General features: G+C 41.0%; 1 protein-coding gene across 3 annotated transcripts in view; it reads left to right on the forward strand.

Moving 5' to 3' along the window:
- Positions 1-25179, forward strand: part of exoc3l1 (exocyst complex component 3-like 1) — a 97646-nt gene that overhangs the window by 42482 nt on the left and 29985 nt on the right. For 2 of the 3 annotated variants that reach the window (XM_062022369.1, XM_062022370.1), the window contains exons 8-11: positions 12054-12171; positions 12863-12988; positions 17551-17651; positions 17737-17853. In XM_062022369.1, the coding sequence (XP_061878353.1) occupies positions 12054-12171; positions 12863-12988; positions 17551-17651; positions 17737-17853 (462 nt within the window). The remainder of the gene's footprint in view (positions 1-12053; positions 12172-12862; positions 12989-17550; positions 17652-17736; positions 17854-25179) is intronic. The other variant, XM_062022371.1, reaches the window with a different exon arrangement.

Below are 25179 nucleotides of genomic sequence, written 5' to 3' on the forward strand. Positions count from 1 at the left end.
GTGAGGTGAGGTTGCATGACTAAATTAGTTAACTACATAATTATTCTGAAAAACAAAAGGTAAAAAGTGTACATTTTGACACTGCTTAGTTCCCCAGGAGATGATTATAATCCTTGTGCTTGCTTATCGGAAGTTGTTCTTAGTGTTGCCCAATTTGTTTGCCCAAATTTATGCTGTCATTTCTGTGTTGAACTGTTGAAGTAGGTATTGTTCTGGGCACTTCCGGTTGAGCACGGTCGGTGCAAGGCGAGCTTAGCGAGGGCTCTGTGGAAATGTGCCCTTTTTTATAGTTTACTGACACCTTTACTAATTCCAGTCATCAACATACCATACCTTTTCCCAGAGGTGTGGACTCGAGTCACATGACTTGGACTCGAGTCAGACTCGAGTCATGAATTTGATGACTTTAGACTCGACTTGACAAAATGTAAAGAGACTTGCAACTCGACTTGGACTTTAAAGGCCTACTGAAACCCACTACTACCGACCACGCAGTCTGATAGTTTATAAATCAATGATGAAATCTTAACATTGCAACACATGCCAATACGGATTAGTAAAGTGCAATTTTAAATTTCCTGCGAAATATCCTGCTGAAAACGTCTTGGTATGATGACGTTTGCACGTGACGTCACGGATTGTAGCGGACATTTTGGGACACCATTGTGGCCAGCTATTAAGTCGCCTGTTTTCATCGCAAAATTCCACAGTATTCTGGACATCTGTGTTAGTGAATGTTTTGCAATTTGTTTAATGAACAATGGAGATAGCAAAGAAGAAAGCTGTAGGTGGGAAGCGGTGTATTAGCGGCCTGCTGCGGCTATGTCGTAGCCGGTGTTTCATTGTTTACATTCCCGAACGATGACAGTCAAGCTTTACCATTGGCCTGTGGAGAACTGGGACAACATAGACTCTTACCAGGAGGACTTTGAGTTGGATACGCATGCTTGTGGAGATGGGACAACAGAGACTCTTACCAGGAGGACTTTGAGTTGGATATGCGCTACCGTGAGTACGCAGCTGCGGCTTCCAAACATTTGATCGCTTGCCCATACGTGCGTGCCGCTATGTGCATGTCACGTACGTAACTTTGGGGAAATATATGTGCTGTATGAACTTTGGGGAGGTGAACGGTACTTTGGGCTGTGGGATTGAATGTGTTGTGCGGGTGTTTGATTTGTATTGGCGGGTTATATGGACGGGAGGAGGGAGGTGTTTGTTATGTGGGATTAATTTGTGGCATATTAAATATAAGCCTGGTTGTGTTGTGGCTAATAGAGTATATATATGTCTTGTGTTTATTTACTGTTTTAGTCATTCCCAGCTGAATATCAGGTCCCACCCGCCTCTCACAGCATCTTCCCTATCTAAATCGCTTCCACTGCCCTCTAGTCCTTCACTCTCACTTTCCTCATCTACGAATCTTTCATCCTCGCTCAAATTAATGGGGAAATCGTCACTTTCTCGGTCCGAATCGCTCTCGCTGCTGGTGGCCATGATTGTAAACAATGTGCAGATGTGAGGAGCTCCACAACCGGTGACGTCACGCTACTTCCGGTACAGGTAAGGCTTTTTTATCAGCGACCAAAAGTTGCAAACTTTATCGTCGATGTTCTCTACTAAATCCTTTCAGCAAAAATATGGCAATATTGCGAAATGATCAAGTATGACTCATAGAATGGATCTGCTATCCCCGTTTAAATGAGAAAATCTCATTTCAGTAGGCCTTTAACATCAATGACTTGTGACTTCACTTGGACTTGAGCCTTTTGACTTGACATGACTTGCTACTTTCCCCAAAACCCAACGATTAAAAAGTTATTCGGGAGCGCTCCATATCTTCCAAAGTGTACGTGTGTGTGTCTGTCAGGGAGTGTGCGCTTTGTCAGCGTGTGTGTCTGTCAGTACAATAGCCAATCGAATTAGATCCATGTTGTTTTCGTCCCACGGCATTCATCCAATCAAATTGCAGAACAACCACTGAAGAAGAGCTCTCAAACAACGTGCTAGTGAGGAAAAATGACGCCAAAGATAGTTTCGTTCGGGTATTAAAACTACGACTTTGTCAACAAAAAACGAATTGCAACAACTTCCAACTTCGTTCGACATTCGAAGTTGCAAACAGAACGGTAAATTTTTAATGTAAGCTAACGTTTATTGGCTAAGTAACGTAACTTTTATTTGCTGTGTAGTTAAATCAGTGAGGCTGTAAACTCACTGCTAACGTTATAACCATAGACATCTTATAAGTAGACGCAGCATCGACCGCTACTGCCTACTGGCGCTGACGAGACGCGGGGCCGCCATCTTGGAGTGGTGATCCGCTCCACTCAGTGCAATTCATTTGGCAGGAGCAATGAACTGTCAGCGCATTTAATTCATTTTACCTCACTGAATACCACTGATTTTCATGCGTTTTTTTGTCATACGTGTAGCTATGATAAAGGACACATGTTTTGGCGTGTTTTATTATTCATAGTTTGCTTAACAGTAATGGAATATTCTTATATGCTATAAGTGACCAGACGTCCAAGATCAAAACTGGGAATATAATCACAGAGAAGGGGGGAAAAACGGTCAGCTATTTTTAAGTTGAAGAAACAATATGATTAGGTTATATAAACATGCGTATATTCTACATAAACAATGTATGAATACATTAGATATCTATATATCTTAGGGACCTATAGACTGTATCTCTGTTGCTGCAGCAGCAGAGAGTTTATTCTGTCTTGACACTTTGTATTGATATTTTGTATTACATTCTTCCCTTAAATGATCATGTTTACAGTGATTGTTTTATATGTATTTTTTATGTATGTCGCTTTGCATAAAAGCGTCTGCCAAATACTTTAACATAAACATATATAAACACCTGAAAGTCTTTATATCAGCTAAAACCACCAATCTGTTTCACTGGATTCAGAATAAAACCAAATTCTGTTTTACCCAACAATGTTAGTATTTGAATATTGTTACTTGAAGACTTATTCCTGGTTACAATTATACTGTTAAGAAAGTATTGTCTTATACTTTTCCTAAAATGAGAACACATCATAATCAGTGGCGGCTGGTGAATTTAGTTTTAGGTGGGGCTGAAAGTTTGTAAACCAAACCCCTGTAGGGGCGTCATCCTCCCCCAGAAGATTTCTTTGTGATTTTCACATACAAATATTGAAGATCTTTGCTCCTTCTCAACTCTGTGGTAATATTATTTTCACAAAATACAACCAATAGTACGTTAATGTTAAATCTTACTTGTGAAAAGTAATCCCCCGATTCCTATTTTCAACAGTCCGCTCATTTGAGAAGGAAAACGCTGAACACATCTTTGTTTTCTACCTGTCAACTGTCAGTTTAGGCTGCTCGCCGGCTCCTCATCACCACTTCAAGATGGCGGCCAAATTGCTCGCGTCACAGCAGCCAATGCTGCTTCTACTTATAAGATGTCTATGGTTATAACGTCATTGCAAACACGGCAATCTGTTGCGTCCACTGCAGTTCGCTACCTTATTCATACTTTTTGTCAAGTGATTTTTTTTAAGCAGGGTTGCATGAGGTACCTACAATAACGTTACGTTAGTCAATGTATCACACACAGTAACGTAACGTTAGACGGCGGTCAGCAGCACCGCATATTTTAGCCACCTACAAAAAGACAAACATAGTCAAATAAAGGTCAGTTAAAATGTAGACTATATTAAGAATATGTGTACATATTGCATAGGGCCCTGACATCTAAAAAGTACAACTCTGTTCATTGTTGTGTTCATGTATTTGTTATGTTTTTCATGTGTACGCACACATCAACACACATACAGTATGAGATGAGATCAATGAGATAAGGTAAGAAAAGGATAGAAACTGCTGTGGAACTAGTTACAATACAATATGCCATGGAAATACAATGTTAACACTTTTGTGCAAATAAGTACAGTTGCACTTGTTTTTTCAAATGTGTTTATTCTGTAAAGGAATGAGTTACATGTTTAAAATGACTGGTTAATAGTGCTATTATGAAGTGCAATGTCAGCACTATTTTTTTCCCTGCAATTTCAAATGCACTTGTTTTAATACATAAATACAGCATTTTAAAAGCATACACAATCTGTGTAAATATATTAGTCTGTGGTTAAAAGGACTTGAAAGGACTCGAAACTCAAAATGCAGGACTTGGGACTTGACTTGAGACTTTCCAGTCTTGACTTTGGACTTGACTCGGTACTTGCATGTCTTGACTCGGGACTTGACTAGAGGGCAAAGACTTGAGACTTACTTGTGATTTGCAAAACAATGACTTGGTCCCACCTCTGCTGCTTAGTTCCCCAGGAGATGATTATAATCATTGCGCTTGCTTATTGGAAGTTGTTCTTAGTGTTGCCCAATTTGTGTTTGTTATGCTGTCATTTCTGTGTTGAACTGTTGAAGTAGGTATTGTTCTGGGCATTTCCGGTTGAGCACGGTCGGTGCAAGGCGAGCTTAGCGAGGGCTCTGTGGAAATCTGCCCTTTTTTATAGTTTACTGACACCTTTACTAATTCCAGCCGTCAACATACCCTACCTTTTCCTGACCTGTCGTGTGTAGCTTCTTTTTTGTGGATTGCGCCTGCTAATTCTGGCCGATGGGAATATGACAAGCCGGGCCTCTCCAAGCCTTGTGCGTCTCCGGATCCAGATACCATGGGGAGTTAGTCATCGGCTCGGCCCTTTGTAAGTTGTTAAGCCAGAAGATGGACGAAATGCGAGCCGACATCCTTGACAATCTTAAATCTGTTGTCAGAGGGAAGATGGCGGCTGCCATAGAGCTATTTGAGAGCATTCTCTCATCCTATGGCAGAGCCATCACTAGCACGGCACTCGCTGCTAACGCTAATGCTAACGTGCTAACTGATCTCCGCACTAGCGTCAACAAGCCAACTGCCACCATTAGATGTCTTTTCTAAAAAATGCAATGATCTGCAGGGCCGCTCGAGGTGGAATAATGTCCGAGTGGTGGGCCTCCTTGAGGGCTGTGGGGGACCCTGCCTGACTGAGCTCAATTCTTGCAGGAGGTCCTGAAACTTGACGACAAGCCCATGTTGGCTTTTCGTCTAAAGACGGCAAACCCCCTTGGCCACTCGTTGTACGAGTGATTTTATTTCAAGTCCATAACCAGATTCTACGAAGGATGGGTGACGCTTTTACGCTATCCTTTATAGGCAAGAGGATTTTAATTTGCTCGACTTCACCCCGACTTTGCTGCGGTGAAGAAGAGGCTACATTAATGTGTCAACGTGAGGTTTGGTCTTCTCTTTCCAGCTACGTTTTATCCAACGGCCAGATTCACAGATTTGATCATCCAAAAAGGGCGGCAGACTTTGTCGACAAAAACGTTAAAATGGGAGTTACTCCGGATTCAATATAGGGGGTGTGCTAGCATGCTAAATGGCCGCCGCCATTTTGGAGTCAAAGGACTACAGATACCAGAAGCGTGAGATATCTCGCCTTTCTTATTGATTATGTTCTACTTTATTATGTTGGTATAGTTCATGTGTTTTGTCAGGATGACTACTAAGTATTTTTTTGGTATTGTCTTGTTTGAGTAATTTAACGGTTGTATATCAGTCTTCTTCATATGTATTTGCACATTTGATTAAAGGAATAGGTTTTGATAGTAAGCTGTAATTAAACAGCATTTTTTGCATCTATTAAAAAATATACCTGAGTGCGCTCTGTTTGCTAAATAAATGTCACATATTTAACGCCTACTGCGTTGTTTGTCAGCATAGAACAGGTGCGATGGTTGTTTCTTTGTGGGGCCCAGTTTAGAGGGATGCTTTGGAGGTGGGGGGCGTGGGGGCCACTGTTTCAGTCCAGCTTATTTATTTTTTTTAGTTTTACCACATACTTGCATTGTTGTATACTGTATATTTGATTTTTGCACTTTTTGCTATGACCCAGCCTAATCTAACAGCAGCGTCCGGCTGGTGTGACATTAGGTTTACCAGTTTTAATTGCAACGGGCTTAATAATCCTATAAAATGAAGTAGGATATTGCATCATCTCCGTCATCTGGGCGCCCGGGTAATCTTCTTGCAGGAGACTCATCTTAAAACTTCTGATCACTTGAGGCTGAGGAAAGGATGGATAGGACAGACTTTGTCAAGGATCTGGTGAGCGTTGCTTGCAGCGTAGCCACAAGGATGCAGAGATAGCAGACGGCTTGCAAGTAAAACTTATTTATAGTCCAGGAAGCACTGAACAAACAAAAACTGAACGGTAAATATCATGCTCAAATGTACAATGATCCAGGACTGAAGGAGGGACCCAGGTGGAACTACCCATCCATAAAATCCATTTTCTCCCACTGGTCCCTCTCGGGGTCGCGGGGAGTGCTGGAGCCTATTTCAGCTGCATTCGGGCGGAAGGCGGGGTACACCCTGGAGAGATCGCCACCTCATCGCAGGGCCAACACAGATAGACAACATTCACACACTAGGGCCCATTTAGTGTTGCCAATCAACATATCCCCAAGTGAATGTTTTTGGAGGTGGGAGGAAGACTGAGTACCCGGAGGGAACCCACGCAGTCACGGTGAGAACATGCAAACTCCACACAGAAAGACCCCGAGTCTGGGGATCGAACCCAGGACTTTCGTATTGGGAGGCACACGCACTAACCCCTGTGTCATCGTGCTGCACCCAGGTGGACACTTGTTGTGCACTTTGTATCATCCTATTAGCCTATTAAATGTGGACTTTAAATTATTATCTAAACTGCTGGCTTTACGTCTGGATACTATTCTCTCTTCTATTGTTAATGCGGGTCAAACCGGGTTCATTCGGAATAGGCACTCTTTTTCCAAACTTCGACGTCTTTTCAATATATTGTATGATGTGCCTACTCTTAACACTGAAGAGGCAGTGATACCTAAGGATGCTGAAAAAGCATTTTACCGAGTGGAGTGGAACTATCTATTTTATGTCCTGGAGAGTTTCAGTTTTGGTAACAGTTTTACTTCATGGATTGAGTTCCTATATCATCTCCTGAGGCCTAGGTCAGGACAAAGAATATTCAATCCGAATATTTTTGCCTTCATCGCTCAACATGACAGGGCTGCCTCCTGAGCCCATTGCTTTTTGCTCTTGCCAATAGCGCTTCGGACCAACCCGCTTATTACGGGCATATGTAGACACAATGTACATGTGAAAGTCTCTCTCTATGCAGATGACCTCCTTCTATATGTCTAGACATCTCTGTCTCAGTCCCAGCTGCCTTAAGTACTCCCCAAGCTTTTGGACATGTGTCTGGTTACAAATTGAATTTAGGTAAAAGTGAAATATTCTCTATAATTTCTGCTGCTAAGAAATATCTTCTGCACAATTTTCTCTTTAAAATTACCCCGCAAAGTTACTGTATGTTTGCAGAACTTTATAAAGCCAGCTTTGTTCCGCTGCTTTCCAGAATCCAGGGGGATTTTGGTCACTGGTCTTTACTTCATTTATCTATGGTGGCTCGTGTCAATGCTGTGAAAATGAATGTACTTCCGCGATTTTCCTACTAGTTCCAGTGGATACCACTTGTTCTCTCTCAGTACTTCTTTCGTAAATTAGATAGTCAGATTGAATCTCTGAATTAAATGAAGTCACTTTGAGAGGGTGATTTAGGAGTGACTCTATCTGAGGAGAGCTGAACAGAGATTTTAAAGGCCTACTGAAACCCACTACTACCGACCACACAGTCTGATAGTTTATACATCAATGATGAATATGGGGCGGCATGGCGTAGTGGGTAGAGCGCCCGTGTCAGAAACCTGAGGGTTGCAGGTTCGCTCCCCGCCTCTTACCATGCCGCTGTGTCCTTGGGCAGGACACTTCACCCTTGCCACTCACACCGGTGAATGAATGTTGAATGAATGATAAGGTGGTGGTCGGAGGGGCCGTAGGCGCAAATTGGCAGCCACGCTTCCGTCAGTCTACCCCAGGGCAGCTGTGGCTACGAAAGTAGCTTACCACCACAAGGTGTGAATGAATGATGGGTTTTTAACATGTAAAGCGACTTTGGGTACTTAGAAAAGCGCTATATAAATCCCAGGTATTGAAATCTTAACATTGCAACACATGCCAATACGGCCGGGTTAACTTATGAAGTGCAATTTTAAATTTCCAGGGAAACTTCCGGTTGAAAACGTCTAGATATGATGACGTTTGCGCGTGACGTCAAGGGTTGAAGCGGAAGTATTCGGACACATTGTATTCCAATACAAACAGCTCTGTTTTCATCGCAAAATTCCACATTATTCTGGACATCTGTGTTGGTGAATCTTTTGCAATTTGTTTAATGAACAATGGAGACTGCAAAGAAGAAAGCTGTAGGTGGGATCGGTGTATTAGCGGCTGGCTGCAGCAACACAACCAGGAGGACTTTGAGTTGGATAGCAGACGCGCTATCCGACGCTAGCCGCCGACCGCATCGATGATCGGGTGAAGTCCTTCGTCGCGCCGTCGATCGCTGGAACGCAGGTGAGCACGGGTGTTGATGAGCAGATGAGGGCTGGCGTAGGTGGATAGCTAATGTTTTTAGCATAGCTCTGACGAGGTCCCGTAGCTAAGTAAGCTTCAATGGCTTCGTTAGCAACAGCATTGCTAGGCTTCGACAGGCGGCACAGCATTAACCGTGTGGTTACAGGTCCAGTGTTTGGTTCGGTGTCTCCTGATAGTAGTATTGTTGATCTTCTGTCTATCCTTCCAGTCAGGGGCTTATTTATTTTGTTTCTATCTGCATTTAAGCACGATGCTATCACGTTAGCTCCGTAGCTAAAGTGCTTCACCGATGTATTTTCGTGGAGATAAAAGTCACTGTGAATGTCCATTTCGCGTTCTCGACTCTCATTTTCAAGAGGATATAGTATCCGAGGTGGTTTAAAATACAAATCTGTGATCCACAATAGAAAAAGGAAAAAGTGTGGAATCCAATGAGCCCTTTTACCTAAGTTAAGGTCAGAGCGAAAAAAGATACGTCCTGCACTGCACTCTAGTCCTTCACTCTCACGTTCCTCATCCACAAATCTTTCATCCTCGCTCAAATTAATGGGGTAATCGTCGCTTTCTCGGTCCGAATCGCTCTCGCTGCTGGTGTAAACAATGTGCAGATGTGAGGAGCCCTTCAACCTGCGACGTCATGCTACTTCCGGTACAGGCAAGGCTTTTTTTTTATCAGCGACCAAAAGTTGCGAACTTTATTGTCGATGTTCTCTACTAAATCCTTTCAGCAAAAATATGACAATATCGCGAAATGATCAAGTATGACACATAGGATGGATCTGCTATCCCTGTTTAAATAAGAACATTTCATTTCAGTAGGCCTTTAAGTAGAGTTCGTAAGTCTTCTATTTGTGCTAGACACAGCCTTGTTCAATACAATCTAATACATCGTACCTATTATACCAAAGTCCGGCTGGCCAAGATGTATGACAGAATATCGGTAATGTGATCGGTGTCTGCAGTCTCCAGCTACTGTAACTTAATACATTTATTTTGGCTTTGCCCATCCGTGTGCAGTTATTGGACTGAAATGTTTATTACTTTGTTTTGGATAATTGGCAAATATATCGAACCGAATCCTCTAAGCGGACTATTTGGGGTAGCCCCTCTGTCATCTTTTCTTAGCAAATCCAAAAAGAATTTGGTACCAATTACTACTACTACTACTTACTACTACTTTGTTGGCTAGAAGACTCATTGTGGTAAAATGGAAGGCTGCAGCGCCTCCCTGTCACAACTGCTGGATTAGAGATGTTCTTTAGTTCCTTAAATTAGATAAAATTAGGTTGACATTGACATCAGGAATTATAGGGTGGTTTCCTAAAATATGTCAAAGAGACTGAACTCAAATGTAACCCCAATTGAAAATTAATTAAAATGTAGATCATTGATTAACTATTTGTCTGCTTTTGTGTATTGCTGCACCATGTTGGGGACACTCAGGAGTTCAGTTGTCTGTGGCTTCATGTCAATATTTGCTTAATTGTATTTCTGGACTGTATGTGTCAAACATCCAAAAAAGCAAATGTTTAAACAAACAAACAAAAAATAGTTATTGTTCTTTCTTGTGGGATACAAGATTGATGGGCGTACATAAAAATATGGGTATGTGGGCCGCAGATGTCCCGCAGGCCGCAAGTTATGTTTTAGTATCACTTTTGCATCTCATAGCACATAACTGGGGTGTGTTCAAGGAATGATGCACTAATAATAATATAATAATTATAATAATAATAATGACTTGTTAGGATTATCATTATTCCCTGATGATAATTTTACATGAATTACCTATTCTCTATGACTATGAAGTAAAGGAAGACTTGACAGATGTACAATCATATTTAGGTGACTAATGACAGGTTGTATGATGATTGTAACTCCCCTTCTGCCTGTTTTGTATTAAATTTGTTGGCGTCATTTGCTTATATTTCCTTAGTTTGTGTTTATTTCCTGTCACCGCCCTTATTTTAGTTCCATTTCCTGCATGTCTCCCTGAGCGCTCGTTCCCTCGCATGTCCCTGATTAGCAACCTGGCACACCTGGTTGCAGTTGCCAGTCAGGCTGCTTTTTATGCCTGCCTCGCCCTCCAGTCAGGGCTCGAGGAGTGTTTGCTGTTGCTGACTTTTACCTGCATGCTGTGTGCATGACCACTCACCCTTTGTTATGTTACTAACTCAGTTTGCTGTGCTGCTTATGTTTTCCTGCACATATTATTATTTATTTTTTTCTAAAATGAAAAAACTTTCTTGTGGCCTACATAACATGTAATGGTGGTTGTTTGGTCAAAATGTTGCATGGATTATGTTTTACAGATCATCTTCTAGCCGCTTTCTGACAGTTGCTTCCGGATGCATCTTTTTGTGGGCGGTCTTATTTACGTGGCTCACCTTCGACAGCGTCTTCTTCCCGTCATCTTTGTTGTAGCGGTGTAGCGTGCAAGGACGGGAGTGGAAGAAGTGTCAAAAGACGGAGTTAACTGTTTTAATGACATTCAGACTTTACTTAAATCAATAACGGAGCAGCATCTCCTCATCCGAGAACAACAATGTGTCCCGTGAAAAACCGTCCGACCGGAACTCTAATAACTAAAGTTCCTTGAGTGAATAATGTAAACTCACTACACGGGTATGTTTTAGCACTTTCATGGTGAGTTTACTGACAGATATAAGTAAGAACTTTACACTACTTTGTATTACAAATGGCAACAACGGAGGATGAACGTCACATAACAAGAAGATAGAGAAAAAGAAGAAGTTTATCGACTACGGTGTCAGCACGGACTAAAAAGGCGAACGCGCGCATTTTTTCAGGATTTATGAAGATCCCAAATACAGATCAGCAGGTACCAGAAGAAGAAACGTTTATTTTGCATAATATCGCGAAACAAAACGCCAGATAATTTCTTACCTTATACACACATCATAATAATACTTGTATGTTTAATGCACTGACAATCCATCAAGCGGTGCGACTTCATAGCTTACCAAAGTCATAGTAAAACATTTTGATAGATTTTTGAGCGCCGTGTGTAATGTTCTATATTTTAAATGGAACATTTAAAATGTAGGTGTTAATTACTTGAGTCATATTGCCATCATACCTCTTACCACGTATCTCTTATGTGTGACTGCCATCTACTGGTCACGCTTATCATTAAACCATGTACCAAATAAAATTGCTTCGAGGTCGGTAAGCAAAACCAGAATTATCCCGTACATTAGGCGCACCGGGTTATAAGGCGCACTGTCGAGTTTTGAGGGAAAAAAAGAATTTCAAGCGCGCCTTACAGTCCGGAAAATACGGTATGTCTTTTTGCTAAGGAAAATGACAAAAAGAGTAACGCCCAGTGACTTGGATGAGTTACTTTATTCTCATTACTGTTTTTTAGATAGCAAAGCGTTAGAATACTCAGGGTCGTATTAGAGTAATGAAATATCTCGTTACTTGCATTACTGCCCACCAAACACAACATAGCCCCTTGTTTGTGTTGTCAAAGAGAAACACTGAGTGTCTGACAGTCTGCTTTTGGCAGCTCTCAAATGCTGAGTCATCCAGATGTGCTGAATGTGTCGAAAGGGGGAGAGCTTGGACCCCTCATCTCCACCGAGGGACTGGAGCAACTTCAGAACAAATATGTGCAAAGTGTACGGGTGAGTACACAACTTTAAAAAAAAATCTTACACAACCTGAACTCCATTTATTGGCAAAATTTCTAAAATGTCTGCTGTCAAATACTAAAAACTTTTAATCAGATTAATCACACGTTTGTATCTTGATTCATCACGACAAACTGCAGTAAATTACTTGTGTGCATAATTCAAATCAACCCAAATATTTTGACAAAAATGCATTTTTATTGTTAGAATGTCATACAGGAAAATATTTTAAATGTTTTATTTGAATGTACATCATTTCATTTGTTCAGAACTTGCTAACAGTTGTATCTAAAGTCCAGTCAGGTTTTATTTTGAAGTCAAATTTACCTGTGAGCACACCAGTCAATCTCCTCACTCAGCTTTGCACTGATTTAGGCATTGGTCTGATCACCGACCGTGTAACACACCTTTCAGATAATCAGCCGCAGTTAACACAGCAATGGCATGAGAGCGCAGTACCTTGGCAGCCATTCGTGGCCCCATCTTGATAAATAAATAAATGTAAAGGTAATCACATCAATGTGCAGAACGCTTTGCTTCCTTTCCAGTTAATTTCATCCTGCATTTATACATTTCATTTCCCTGGCACCGTTTCACTGGATTGACCCAACTGCAAACACAGCAATTTAAAAAAGTGCTTCCTCTTCCAAGGTTACGTTAAGTTATGTTCAATATTGTCATATAGAAAAGTGTGTCCGCATGGATGCAGAAAGCGCTACAGGTGGAACTGCAAGACTGGCAAAGAGACCAGGAGCCTGATATAGACCATGAGGGTTTCTACACGACCAGCCTGCCAACCATCATCATTCAGGTTGGAGTTAAGCACTTTTATCTTTTGTGTTTGACAGTGAAAAGTAGGGCTGTGAATCTTTGGGTGTCCCACGATTCGATTCAAAATCTATTCTTGGGGTCACGATTCGATTCAAAATCGATTTTTTTTATTTTTATAATGAAAACAATACACAACAATACCATAATAATGCAATACGATTTCAAAACCAAACCCGACCCAGCAACATTCAGAATAGCAAAATAAACAGAGCAATTGAGAGCAATTGAGGAAACACAAACAGGACACGGAACAATCTAAAAGTAGTGAGACAAAAATGAATATTATCAACAACAGTATCAATATTAGTAACAATTTCAACATAGCAGTGATTAAAAATCCCTCATTGATATTATCATTACAAACATTAATAAAAAAAAAATTAAAAAAAATTAATAATAGTGTCACAGTGGCTTACACTTGCATCGCATCTAAATGTCTAATGATAATGTCAATGAGAGATTTTTAATCACTGCTATGTTGAAATTGTAACTAACATTGATACTGTTGTTGATAATATTAATTTTTGTTTCACTACTTTTGGTTTGTTCTGTGTCGTGTTTGTGTCTCCTCAATTGCTCTGTTTATTGCAGTTCTGAGTGTTGCTGGGTCGGGTTTGGTTTTGGAATTGGATTGCATTGTTATGTTATTGCTGTGTATTGTTTTGTTGGATTGATTAATTAAAAAAATGAATAATTTTTTTTTTTTTTTAATAAATAATAAAATAAAATAAAATCGATTTTTTTTAAATGAGAATCAATTCGGAATCGCACAACGTGAGAATCGCGATTCGAATTCGAATCGATTTTTTCCCACACCCCTAGTGAAAAGTAAGCTTCAAAATAAAAGCTTGGCAGTATTAACATGGTTCTACAACAGCAGCCAAAAATGACCCTACCTAATATGCAGATCACACACAGTGTGTAGGGCCCCGCGATCTGTGGGGGGGCCCATTTGTGTGAAGACGTGCATGTAATATGTCAATTATAGAATGACAGGGCGCTTCATGTGAAATTTTACCGCAAACACATTTCTGCTAACAATGTCTCTATTGCCTGTGGCATGCGGCAGTAATGCACTGGTCTTGTAAAGCAGACATGCTGTGTGTTGTTGTGTCAGGTAAGGTTGAAAATTATGTTTTAATAATGCTAAATTTGTTATATTGGCCTAAAAAAATGTTTTAACAAATTATTTCCAGTGAATTTGTTTTAGTCTAAAACATGCTTCAAATTACATTCATGTTGTAATTTTCAGAGCATTAAATGGATTGCAACTGGAATGTTCAGTTTGTCTTTAAAGTTTGGCCTCTCATCCGATCATCGTCACCAGTTCAAGTTCATAGACTAAGATTGGTCAGATCTGGTCTATGTAGATTCTGGTGCTTATTTAACTTTTTTAGTATTTATACCCTGACAAGAGGAGGAAGGCATGCTCAGGCCACAATGGTTTTGCCCTATTGTGGTGTAAAAAAAAAATTAAAGATGCAAATGAGCGACACCTTTGTCACCACAACAGCAGTCATTTAAATGAAATTCCTTCTCATTAGCATTGAGGTATTATGTGCCAAAACGTAAGTGTAGTAAGCGTAAAAATTAACTAGGTAGAGCAGACCTGGGCAAATTAAGGCCCGGGGGCCGCATGCGACCCGTTAAGCTTTTCAACCTGGCCCGCTGGACATTCCCCAAATATTTTTTTTACATCTTTAAGATTGAAACTGTAGCTGTCATTATGATGTGCAGTGATGTTTTCAAATTACCGTAAGTCTTGAACTATACAAAGTATTTCAATGGTTGGAATCTGCGCTTTTGCATGATATACTAGTGACTGTGGTAATCTAAGTCACAGCAGCTCAGACGAGGTATCAAGCAGTGTGGGTTGGGAGCGTTTCCACAGACTGTTTCCAGAGCGGCCAGCCTGTAATGCGGGTGTCAGGGACAGACCGGAGATTTTTACAACAAAGTTCTGCAAGAAAAGTGTTATTATATCAGATAGTAGGTGGGGTTGTTTTACCTTTCGCATTCATATTTTGCCATGTTTGTTACATTTTTGTTGTGACGTTCATTTGTTGTCAATATTCAGTGTTTTACCGTTCATAGTTAATATTGTAAATCCCACATTATTGTCATGTACTTTCTGGGTGTCTCATTCAGTAGAAAATTTAAAATTCCATTCCATTTTTTCAAAGATAGTCTGTCATAACGTTTTTAGCATTCAATCAGACATTATTGTGAGTTTTTGTATTAGTGTTCCTAAAAATAGGACCGAAACACACATTTTGTACAGCAGATTATCACATTTTAGATGTGCGTGTGTATATATATATATATATATATATATATATATATATATATATATATATATATATATATATATATATATATATATATATATATATATATATATATATATGTCTTAATTAGATTATCCAAAAAATAGTGCTCGATACCGTGGTAGAGCGTAATATGTATGTGTGGGAAAAAAAATCACAAGACTATTTCATCTCTACAGGCCTGAATCTCCTGAGGATTGAGGAAATCCCTCATGAAACAGGCCTGTAGAGATGAAATAGTCTTGTGATTTTTTTTTCCCACACATACATATATATATATATATATATATATATATATATATATATATATATATATATATATATATATATATATATATATATATATATATATATATATATATATATATATATATATATATATACAAATCCCGTTTCCATATGAGTTGGGAAATTGTGTTAGATGTAAATATAAACGGAATACAATGATTTGCAAATCCTTTTCAACCCATATTCAATTGAATGCACTACAAAGAAGATATTTGATGTTCAAACTCAAAAACTTTTTTTTTTTTTGCAAATAATAATTAACTTAGAATTTCATGGCTGCAACACGGGCCAAAGTAGTTGGGAAAGGGCATGTTCACCACTGTGTTACATGGCCTTTCCTTTTAACAACACTCAGTAAACGTTTGGGAACTGAGGAGACACATTTTTGAAGCTTCTCAGGTGGAGTTCTTTCCCATTCTTGCTTGATGTACAGCTTAAGTTGTTCAACAGTCCGGGGGTCTCCGTTGTGGTATTTTGGGCTTCATAATGCGCCACACATTTTCAATGGGAGACAGGTCTGGACTACAGGCAGGCCAGTCTAGTACCCGCACTCTTTTACTATGAAGCCACGTTGATGTAACTCGTGGCTTGCCATTGTCTTGCTGAAATAAGCAGGGGCGTCCATGGTAACGTTGCTTGGATGGCAACATATGTTGCTCCAAAACCTGTATGTACCTTTCAGCATTAATGGTGCCTTCACAGATGTGTAAGTTACCCATGTCTCGGGCACTAATACACCCCCATACCATCACAGATGCTGGCTTTTCAACTTTGCGCCTATAATAATCCGGATGGTTCTTTTCCTCTTTGGTCCGGAGGACACAACGTCCACAATTTTCAAAAACAATTTGAAATGTGGACTCGTCAGACCACAGAACACTTTTCCACTTTGTATCAGTCCATCTTAGATGAGCTCAGGCCCAGCGAAGCCGACGGCGTTTCTGGGTGTTGTTGATCAACGGTTTTCGCCTTGCATAGGAGAGTTTTAACTTGCACTTACAGATGTAGGGACCAACTGTAGTTACTGACAGTGGGTTTCTGAAGTGTTCCTGAGCCCATGTGGTGATATCCTTTACACACTGATGTCGCTTGTTGATGCAGTACAGCCTGAGGGATCGAAGGTCACGGGCTTAGCTGCTTATGTGCAGTGATTTCTCCAGATTCTCTGAACCCTTTGATGATATTACGGACCGTAGATGGTGAAATCCCTAAATTCCTTGCAATAGCTGGTTGAGAAAGGTTTTTCTTAAACTGTTCAACAATTTGCTCACGCATTTGTTGACAAAGTGGTGACCCTCGCTCCATCCTTGTTTGTGAATGACTGAGCATTTCATGGAATCTACTTTTATACCCAATCATGGCACCCACCTGTTCCCAATTTGCCTGTTCACATGTGGGATGTTCCAAATAAGTGTTTGATGAGCATTCCTCAACTTTATCAGTATTTATTGCCACCTTTCCCAACTTCTTTGTCACGTGTTGCTGGCATCAAATTCTAAAGTTAATGATTATTTGCACAAAAAAAAAGTTTATCAGTTTGAACATCAAATATGTTGTCTTTGTAGCATATTCAACTGAATATGGGTTGAAAATGATTTGCAAATCATTGTCTTCCGTTTATATTTACATCTAACACAATTTCCTAACTCATATGGAAACAGGGTTTGTATAAGGCTTTTCATTTTTTGCGGCTCCAGACATTTTTTGTTGTTTTTTTCCGTCTAATATGGCTCTTTTAACATTTTAGCTTGCCGACACCTGCTCTAATCCTTCAAACCACGGCCCTTTACTCAAGCTAGTTTGTGTACGTTATCTGTGTTATATGATGATCTCCAACTCCAAATACTATTGTAAGATAACCCTTTAGAAAGTTGTCACCCATTAGAAGTGAAGTACAATATTTTGCTATTGTTGCAATGTTTAATAGATGCTGGAGGAAAATGCCCGTGTTGCCTTCATCATTGGACAATCCCTCAGAGATCAAACAATACAAATGGGGCTCTATGAAATAGAGAACCTCCTCAACAGGTTTGTTCCTCAGCATGCATTTTGTTCCAGTAGCAACTCACCAATGTCTTGTGTTCACTCACCTCCAGATCCTTTGCACCTTCAGGTTTCGAGAAGCCCTGGTGGAATTTGGAAAGAAGCATCGCAGTGGTCCCAGCAACAGCAATAACCATTTCTACCTCCACTATCTGCTGGCCTCCATCAGCAACTGCATTGTCCTCAAGTAAGAATCCATGCTTAGTAAAAAATGTAACATACAGTTACAGTAACTACAGTAACATAACCATATATAAACATCCAATAATACAACATACACGGCTTATTTAGTGCAACAAAAAAAATAGATGTGCTAATAACGGATATTATTTAAGCTTCAATCATTGTTTACACTCAGAGCAGCCATCTCTGAAGCCAAATGAGGACTCTCAACCCTTCCGAGTAGGCAATCCGACCCCAGTTGAAATTTCTGACTAGGAACTCTGAAATTTCAACTTACCAGTACAATTGGAACACACCATAAGTAGAGTTTCAAAATGCATTCAGATGAAATAGGCGTGAAACAAAATAAATTGTGTATGTCATGATCCGTTGTCCGGATCATGTTTTGTTTAGTTTTTGACTCCCTCAGTTCCTGTTTTGAGCACCCCTGGGTTTGTGTTTTGGTTGCCATGAGTGCAGACTGGTTTCACCTGCCTCTGATTAGTGTTCGGCATGCTCACTAATCAGAGAGATACTTATTCCTGTTTTTCGCCACACTCAGTCTGGTTTTCTTAATTGCTTCATGCAACATTTACGTTTGTGATCCATGCTTTTGGTTCTTGATTCCTGTGTTAAGTTCCTGCCTGATTTATGAGAATAAATCACTGTCTTACCTGCACCTTGCCTCCGGAGTTTCCGTCTGCATTCTGGGAGAACGACCCACGCATAAACATGCGACCCAAACGTGACAGCGTAAGCAATTTACTGCAAACAAGCTTTAAAGTGTTGAAGACCACACCTCAGGAAAAAACGAAAATGGAAATAAAAATGAGAAAAAAGGACTCTGTAATGCGTAGCTTCGCCATTGTTGTTAATTGATTGTAAAGGTACAGTGGAGAAGGAGACGGCACGGAGGCAGGGACGTCGTTTAGCTTGCAGCGTGTTTATTAATATACAAGAAGGAAGTGTGTGACTAATCCAAATATAAATGGTGTGACTATGTGAAGCGATTATATGTAGAGTGTTACCGGGTGGTGTTGAGGGTGCGTGTTGAGATCGGTGCCGAAGTCCAGAAAGGGCAAGGCAAGTTCAGAGGTCCGGGTACAGGCAGGTGGTCAGGGGCTGGAGCGATGCGTCGTTGACCGGGGGCAGGCGTGAGGTCAAGATCCGGAAAGGCAGCAGGAAGTTCAGAGGGGATCCGCGGAGACGAGACACAGCTCGAAACCAAGGAATGACGAAGGGCTGCTGGATGACGACACAGGACAAGACACAATGAGCACAAAGGAGGGGAAACACAAAGAGCGAGGAAGCACATAGGCAAGGAAGCTAGAGACGTGTAAGGCTTACTGTACTGGTACAAGTAGCTACGTTCTGGCACTCAAACGCAGGACAGGTTGGCTTAAGAAGGCAGAGGAGATCTCAACAGCGGCAGGTGTGTTGATCGTTGAGTGAGCGCAGCTGCGCATAGGCGGAGGAACGCCCGTGGGCGTGTCCCGAGGCGCGCTCAGCGGAGCGCACAACAGAGTGAGAGACAGCAGGTGTTTGAACCGTAACTTTGATCATTTAAAAAAAGTTTTGGGCATGCTTGATGTGAGTGTTTCCAGGAGGTTAGTGGGAATGTTGCTCCAATGGGTGAAGATGTCTTCACGGAGGACATCCCCTGTCTTTAACTAATGTCCATGTTTGTAAACTTCCCTTGCCATCCATTGTCCATGTGATTAAGATGAGGGTAACAAGCAGGATGGTTCTAAAGAATGAAGTTATTCCTCTAGAAAAAGTACAGTGTAAAAAAGCAGTCATTAGGGCCTTCAGTCACGGGGGATGAACATGCAACATCTCCACATAGCCAGTTTGACACAACCTGAAGCTCCATTGAGGGAAAAAGATCATGATGGCGCTCCCTTCACTGTGCCGTGTAGAAAACATCTCAGATGGGATTTCTTTGTCGTGCCAGTAATGCTGGAAGCCCTCAGGTTACTTTTTTGTCATCACAGAATAAAACTTTCTTCCACCTTTCAGTGTCCCATGTTCGGTGCTCTCCTGAAAACGTGTGTTGTAGGAGGAGACAAGGCCTTTGAAGACATGTTTTCTTCTTAAAGGCCTACTGAAACCCACTACTACCGACCACGCAGTCTGATAGTTTGTATATCAATGTTGAAATCTTAACATTGCAACACATGCCAATACGGCCGGGTTAACTTGTAAAGTGCAATTTTGAATTTCCCGGGAAATATCCATCTGAAAACGTCTCTGTATGATGACGTTTGCGCGTGACGTCACGGATTGTAGCAGACATTTTGGAACAGCACGGTGGCCAGCTTAAGTCGTTTTCATCGCAAAAATTCCACAGTATTCTGGACATCTGTGTTGGTGAATCTTTTGCAATTTGTTTAATGAACAGAGAAGACAGCAAAGAAGAAAGCTGTAGGTGGGATCGGTGTATTAGTGGCTGGCTACAGCAACACAACGCCGTCCGCCGCCGCGCCGCTGTCCTCACCGGTGTCTGGGTTGACTTCCTCCGTCTCCGGGCCGCCGACCGCACCGATGATCGTGGTGAAGTCCTCCGTCGCGCCGTCGATCGCTGGAACGCAGGTGAGCACGGGTGGTGATGAGCAGATGAGGGCTGGCGTAGGTGGAGAGCTAATGTTTTAGCATAGCTCTGTCGAGGTCCCGTAGCTAAGTTAGCTTCAATGGCGTCGTTAGCAACAGCATTGCTAGGCTTCGCCAGGCGGGACATCATTAACCGTGTGGTTACAGGTCCAGGGTTTAGTTCAGTGTCTCCTGAGAGTAGAAGTAATAGTAGTATTGTTGATCTTCGGTCTATCCTTCCAGTCAGGGGCATGTTTCTTCTGTTTCTATCCGCAGTTAAGCACGATGCTATCCCGTTAGCTCCGAAGCTAAAGTGTTTCGCCGATGTATTGTCATGGAGATAAAAGTCACTGTGAATGTCCATTTCGCGTTCTCGACTCTCATTTTCAAGAGGATATAGTATCCGAGGTGGTTTAAAATACAAATCCGTGATCCACAATAGAAAAAGGAGAAAGTGTGGAATCCAATGAGCCCTTGTACCTAAGTTACGGTCAGAGCAAAAAAAGATACATCCTGGCGTCCTGCACTGCACTCTAATCCTTCACTCTCACTTCCTCATCCACAAATCTTTCATCCTCGCTCAAATTAATGGGGTAATCGTCGCTTTCTCGGTCCGAATCGCTAGCGCTGCTGCTGGCCATGATTGTAAACAATGTGCAGATGTGAGGCGCTCCACAACCTGTGACGTCACGCTACTTCCGGTACAGGCATGGCTTTTTTATCAGCGACCAAAAGTTGCGAACTTTATCGTCGATGTTCTCTACTAAATCCTTGTAGCAAAAATATGGCAATATCGCGAAATGATCAAGTATGACACATAGAATGGACCTGCTATCCCCGTTTAAATAAGGCAAGGCAAGGCAAGGCAAGGCAACTTTATTTGTATAGCGCTTTTCATACACAAGGCAGACTCAAAGTGCTTCACAGACAACAAAGTGAAATGAAAGAAAATAAAAGCAAAATTAAAATGCAGACAATAAAAATAAAAACAGTGCAGACGTTAAAAGTTAAAAGATTAAAAGATTTAGCTGAAAGCTAAGGTGAACATAAAAGTCTTCAGTCTAGTTTTAAAAGTAGTGAGAGTTGGGGAGAGTCTGACATCTTCAGGAAGTTTATTCCAGCTATGTGTTGCATAGTGACTGAATGATGATCTCCCTTGATTTGAGTTTACTCTTGGAACCGCTAACAGATTGGTCTCAGAAGATCTTAGTGATCTAGAGGGCGTATATAGTGGGAGCATATCAGTGATATACTTGGGCCCTAGACCATGTAGTGATTTATATGTGAGCAGGAGGATTTTGAAATCTATTCTCTGATGTACAGGGAGCCAATGTAAGGATTTAAGAATTGGTGTAATGTGCTCACATTTTTTGGTCTTTGTTAGAACTCTAGCAGCAGCGTTCTGAACAAGCTGTAGCTGCCTGACAGTTTTTTTGGGAAGACCTGCAAGGAGACCATTACAATAGTCTAGCCTACTGGTAATAAAGGCATGTACAAGTTTTTCTAAGTCTTGAGCTGACATGAGCCCTCTAAGTCTTTTTACATTTTTGAGGTGATAGTAGGCCGATTTTGTTACTGATTTGATGTGACTGTCGAAATGTAAATCAGAATCTAAAATAACCCCAAGATTTCTGGCTTTATTTGAGGTTTTCAGGGACAGTGATTGAAGGTGTTGGATGACTTTAAACCTTTCTTTTTTAGCACCAAAAACAATTATCTCAGTTTTATCTTCATTTAGTTGTAGGAAATTTTGGCACATCCAGTGTTTGACTTGCTCAATGCACTGGCACAGAAGATCTATGGGGCGATAGTCATTTGGTGATAGCGCTACATAGATTTGGGTGTCATCGGCATAGCAATGATGGTCAATGTTATTATTTTGCATGATTTGTCCTAGTGGGAGCATATAGATGTTAAATAAAGTCGGCCCCAAGATTGAACCTTGGGGGACTCCACACGTTACGTTGGTTGGTTCTGATACAAAGTCACCAATGGAAACAAAATAGTTCCTATCTTGTAGATATGACTTGAACCAGCTTAAAACTGTGCCTGAGATCCCCACCCAGTTTTCCAACCTGTCCAAAAGTATTGAGTGGTCGACAGTGTCAAATGCAGCACTGAGGTCCAAAAGCATTAATACTGAAGTTTTGCCAGAGTCTGTGTTTAGACGGATGTCATTTATAACTTTAAGAAGGGCCGTCTCTGTGCTATGAAGAGGTCGAAATCCTGACTGGAAGTTGTTGTGGCAGCCAGTAGAAGCCAAGAAGTGATTTAGTTGTTGGAGGACAACTTTCTCAATTATTTTACTTATGAATGGTAGATTTGAAATTGGTCTGTAGTTGTTGATAACAGAGGCATCTAGGCTCTGCTTTTTTAGAAGAGGTTTAATGACTGCAGTTTTGAAAGCCTTCGGGAAATTGCCCGATTTAATAGAATTATTAACTATTTGCAAGATGTCTGTTGATAGGCAGTCAAAAACATTCTTAAAGAAGTTGGTAGGTAAAACATCAAGGCAGCAGGTGGATGACTTTAGAGCTGTCACCGTTTCCACTAGAGTTTTAGAGTCTATGGCATTAAAGCTTGCCATCATTGCTGTGTTACTTTTGCCTAAATGGGGTGGTGATCCAACTTTTTTACTTGAGATATTGATGGTGCGTCTGATGCCTTCAATTTTATCAGTATAAAAGAATGCAAAGTCATTGCATTTCTGCGTGGAATGGAGTTCGGCTGGTATTTGTGTTGGGGGTTTAGTCAGTCTGTCAACGATTGTGAATAGGGTTTTGGCCTTATTTGTGTTGCTGTTTATGATATTGGAGAAGAATGTTTCTCTAGCACTTTTTAAGACTAAATTGTAGGCCTGGAGGCTCTCTTTATAGATGTCATGGTGAATATGAAGTTTTGTATTCCGCCAGATTCGTTCAGCCTTCCTGCACTCTCTTCTCTGGGCTGTTACAGCAGCAGATTTTCTCCAGGGTGAGAAGAACATTTCATTTCAGTAGGCCTTTAAAACTTCTCTCCCAGATGTCTGTTGGATATTGGCCTGCATTCGGCTCCAGTAACAATCTTCATTTGGGCCTAGGATTCTCTCGTGTCTTAGCGTACAGCCAACCGGCTCATTTTGTGTCTACCACTTCAGGGTCTTTGACAAAGTTCAAAATTATGTTTCACTGTGTCCAACCTCAGCTGTGAGAGGCCTTGCTTAAGCAGCTCAACAATCTGACCGCATTCAAAGGAAGAAAGCTTTCTGAAAGAGATAGGAACCACACTTGTTATTACCCTAAGTTGTATGTGTGTGGATATCATTGGCCACCTTAGAATTGCACTGATTGGTTGTGGGTTGCACTGTGGGCGTGGTGTTTTTATTATATTAGGCGCATACACCTGCGGTGCGGCGGCTGGGATTATGGTAGCAGGGTGAATTGGGGGAAGAAACTTTTTGTTGACCGTCTTTTACGTTCATACAGTCTTTTCCATCATGTTGTCATATTGGTCAATTCAGTCATCTTCATCATTCATCAGTTAAAGTACCGTATTTTCCGGACCATAGGGCGCATCGGATTATAAGGCGCACTGCTGATGAATGGCATATTTTCAATCTCTTTTCATATATAAGGTGCACCGGATTATAGAGCGCATTAAAGGAGTCATATTATAATTTTTTTTTCTAAATTGAAAACACTTCCTTGTGGTCTACATAACATGTAATGGTGGTTCTTTCGTCAAAATGTTGCATAGATTATGTTTTACAGATCATCTTCAATTTGCTTTCTGACAGTCGCTTCCGGATGCGCCGTTTTGTGGGCGGTCTTATTTACGTGGCTCACTTTACGCTACTTTATATTATAAATGGCACCAGCGGAAGATGAATGCCACATAAGAAAGTAGAGAAAAAGAAGAAGCTTATCGACTACGGCGTCCTCACGGACTACAAAAGCGGATGCGCGTTTTGTGAGTGGTCTTATTTACGTGGCTCACCTTCGGCAACGTTTTCTCCCCGTCATCTTTGTTGTAGCGGTGTAGCGTGCAAGGACGGGAGTGGAATAAGTGTCAAAAGATGGAGCTAACGGTTTTAATGACATTCAGACTTTACTTGAATCAATAACGGAGCAGCATCTCCTCATCCGCCGGAAATGTGTCCCGTGAAAAACTGTCCGACCGGAACTCTCTAGCTAAAGTTCCTTGGGTGAATAATGTAAACTCACTACACCGGTATGTTTTAGCGTTTTTCATGGCGCGTTTACTGACAGATATAAGTAAGAACTCTACACTACTTTATATTAAAAATGGCAACAGCGGAAGATGAATGTCTCATAACAAGAGGATAGAGAAAAAGAACAAGCTTATCGACTACGGTGTCGTCACAAACTACAATGGCGGACGCGCACAATTTTTCCGGATTTATGCAGATCCCAAATACAGATCAGCAGTACAAGCAGGTAAGAAAAGTTGCAATCCATCACACAGTGCGGCTTCATAGCTTACCAAAGTCGTACTAAAACATTTTGATAGATTTTTGAGCGCCGTGTGTAATTTGCTATATTTTCAATGTAACATATAAAATGTTGGTGTTGTTTACTTGAGTCATATTGCAGTCCACACATAGCTCTTGTGTGTGACTGCCATCTACTGGTCACACTTATCATTACACCATGTACCAAATAAAATAGCTTCGAGGTCGATAAGCAAAACCAGAATTATTCCATACATTACTGTCGAGTTTTGAGGGGAAAAAAAGGATTTTAAGTGTGCCTTATAGTCCGGG

This window comes from Entelurus aequoreus, linkage group LG16 (genome assembly GCF_033978785.1).
Source record: "Entelurus aequoreus isolate RoL-2023_Sb linkage group LG16, RoL_Eaeq_v1.1, whole genome shotgun sequence".
NCBI lineage: Eukaryota > Metazoa > Chordata > Actinopteri > Syngnathiformes > Syngnathidae > Entelurus > Entelurus aequoreus.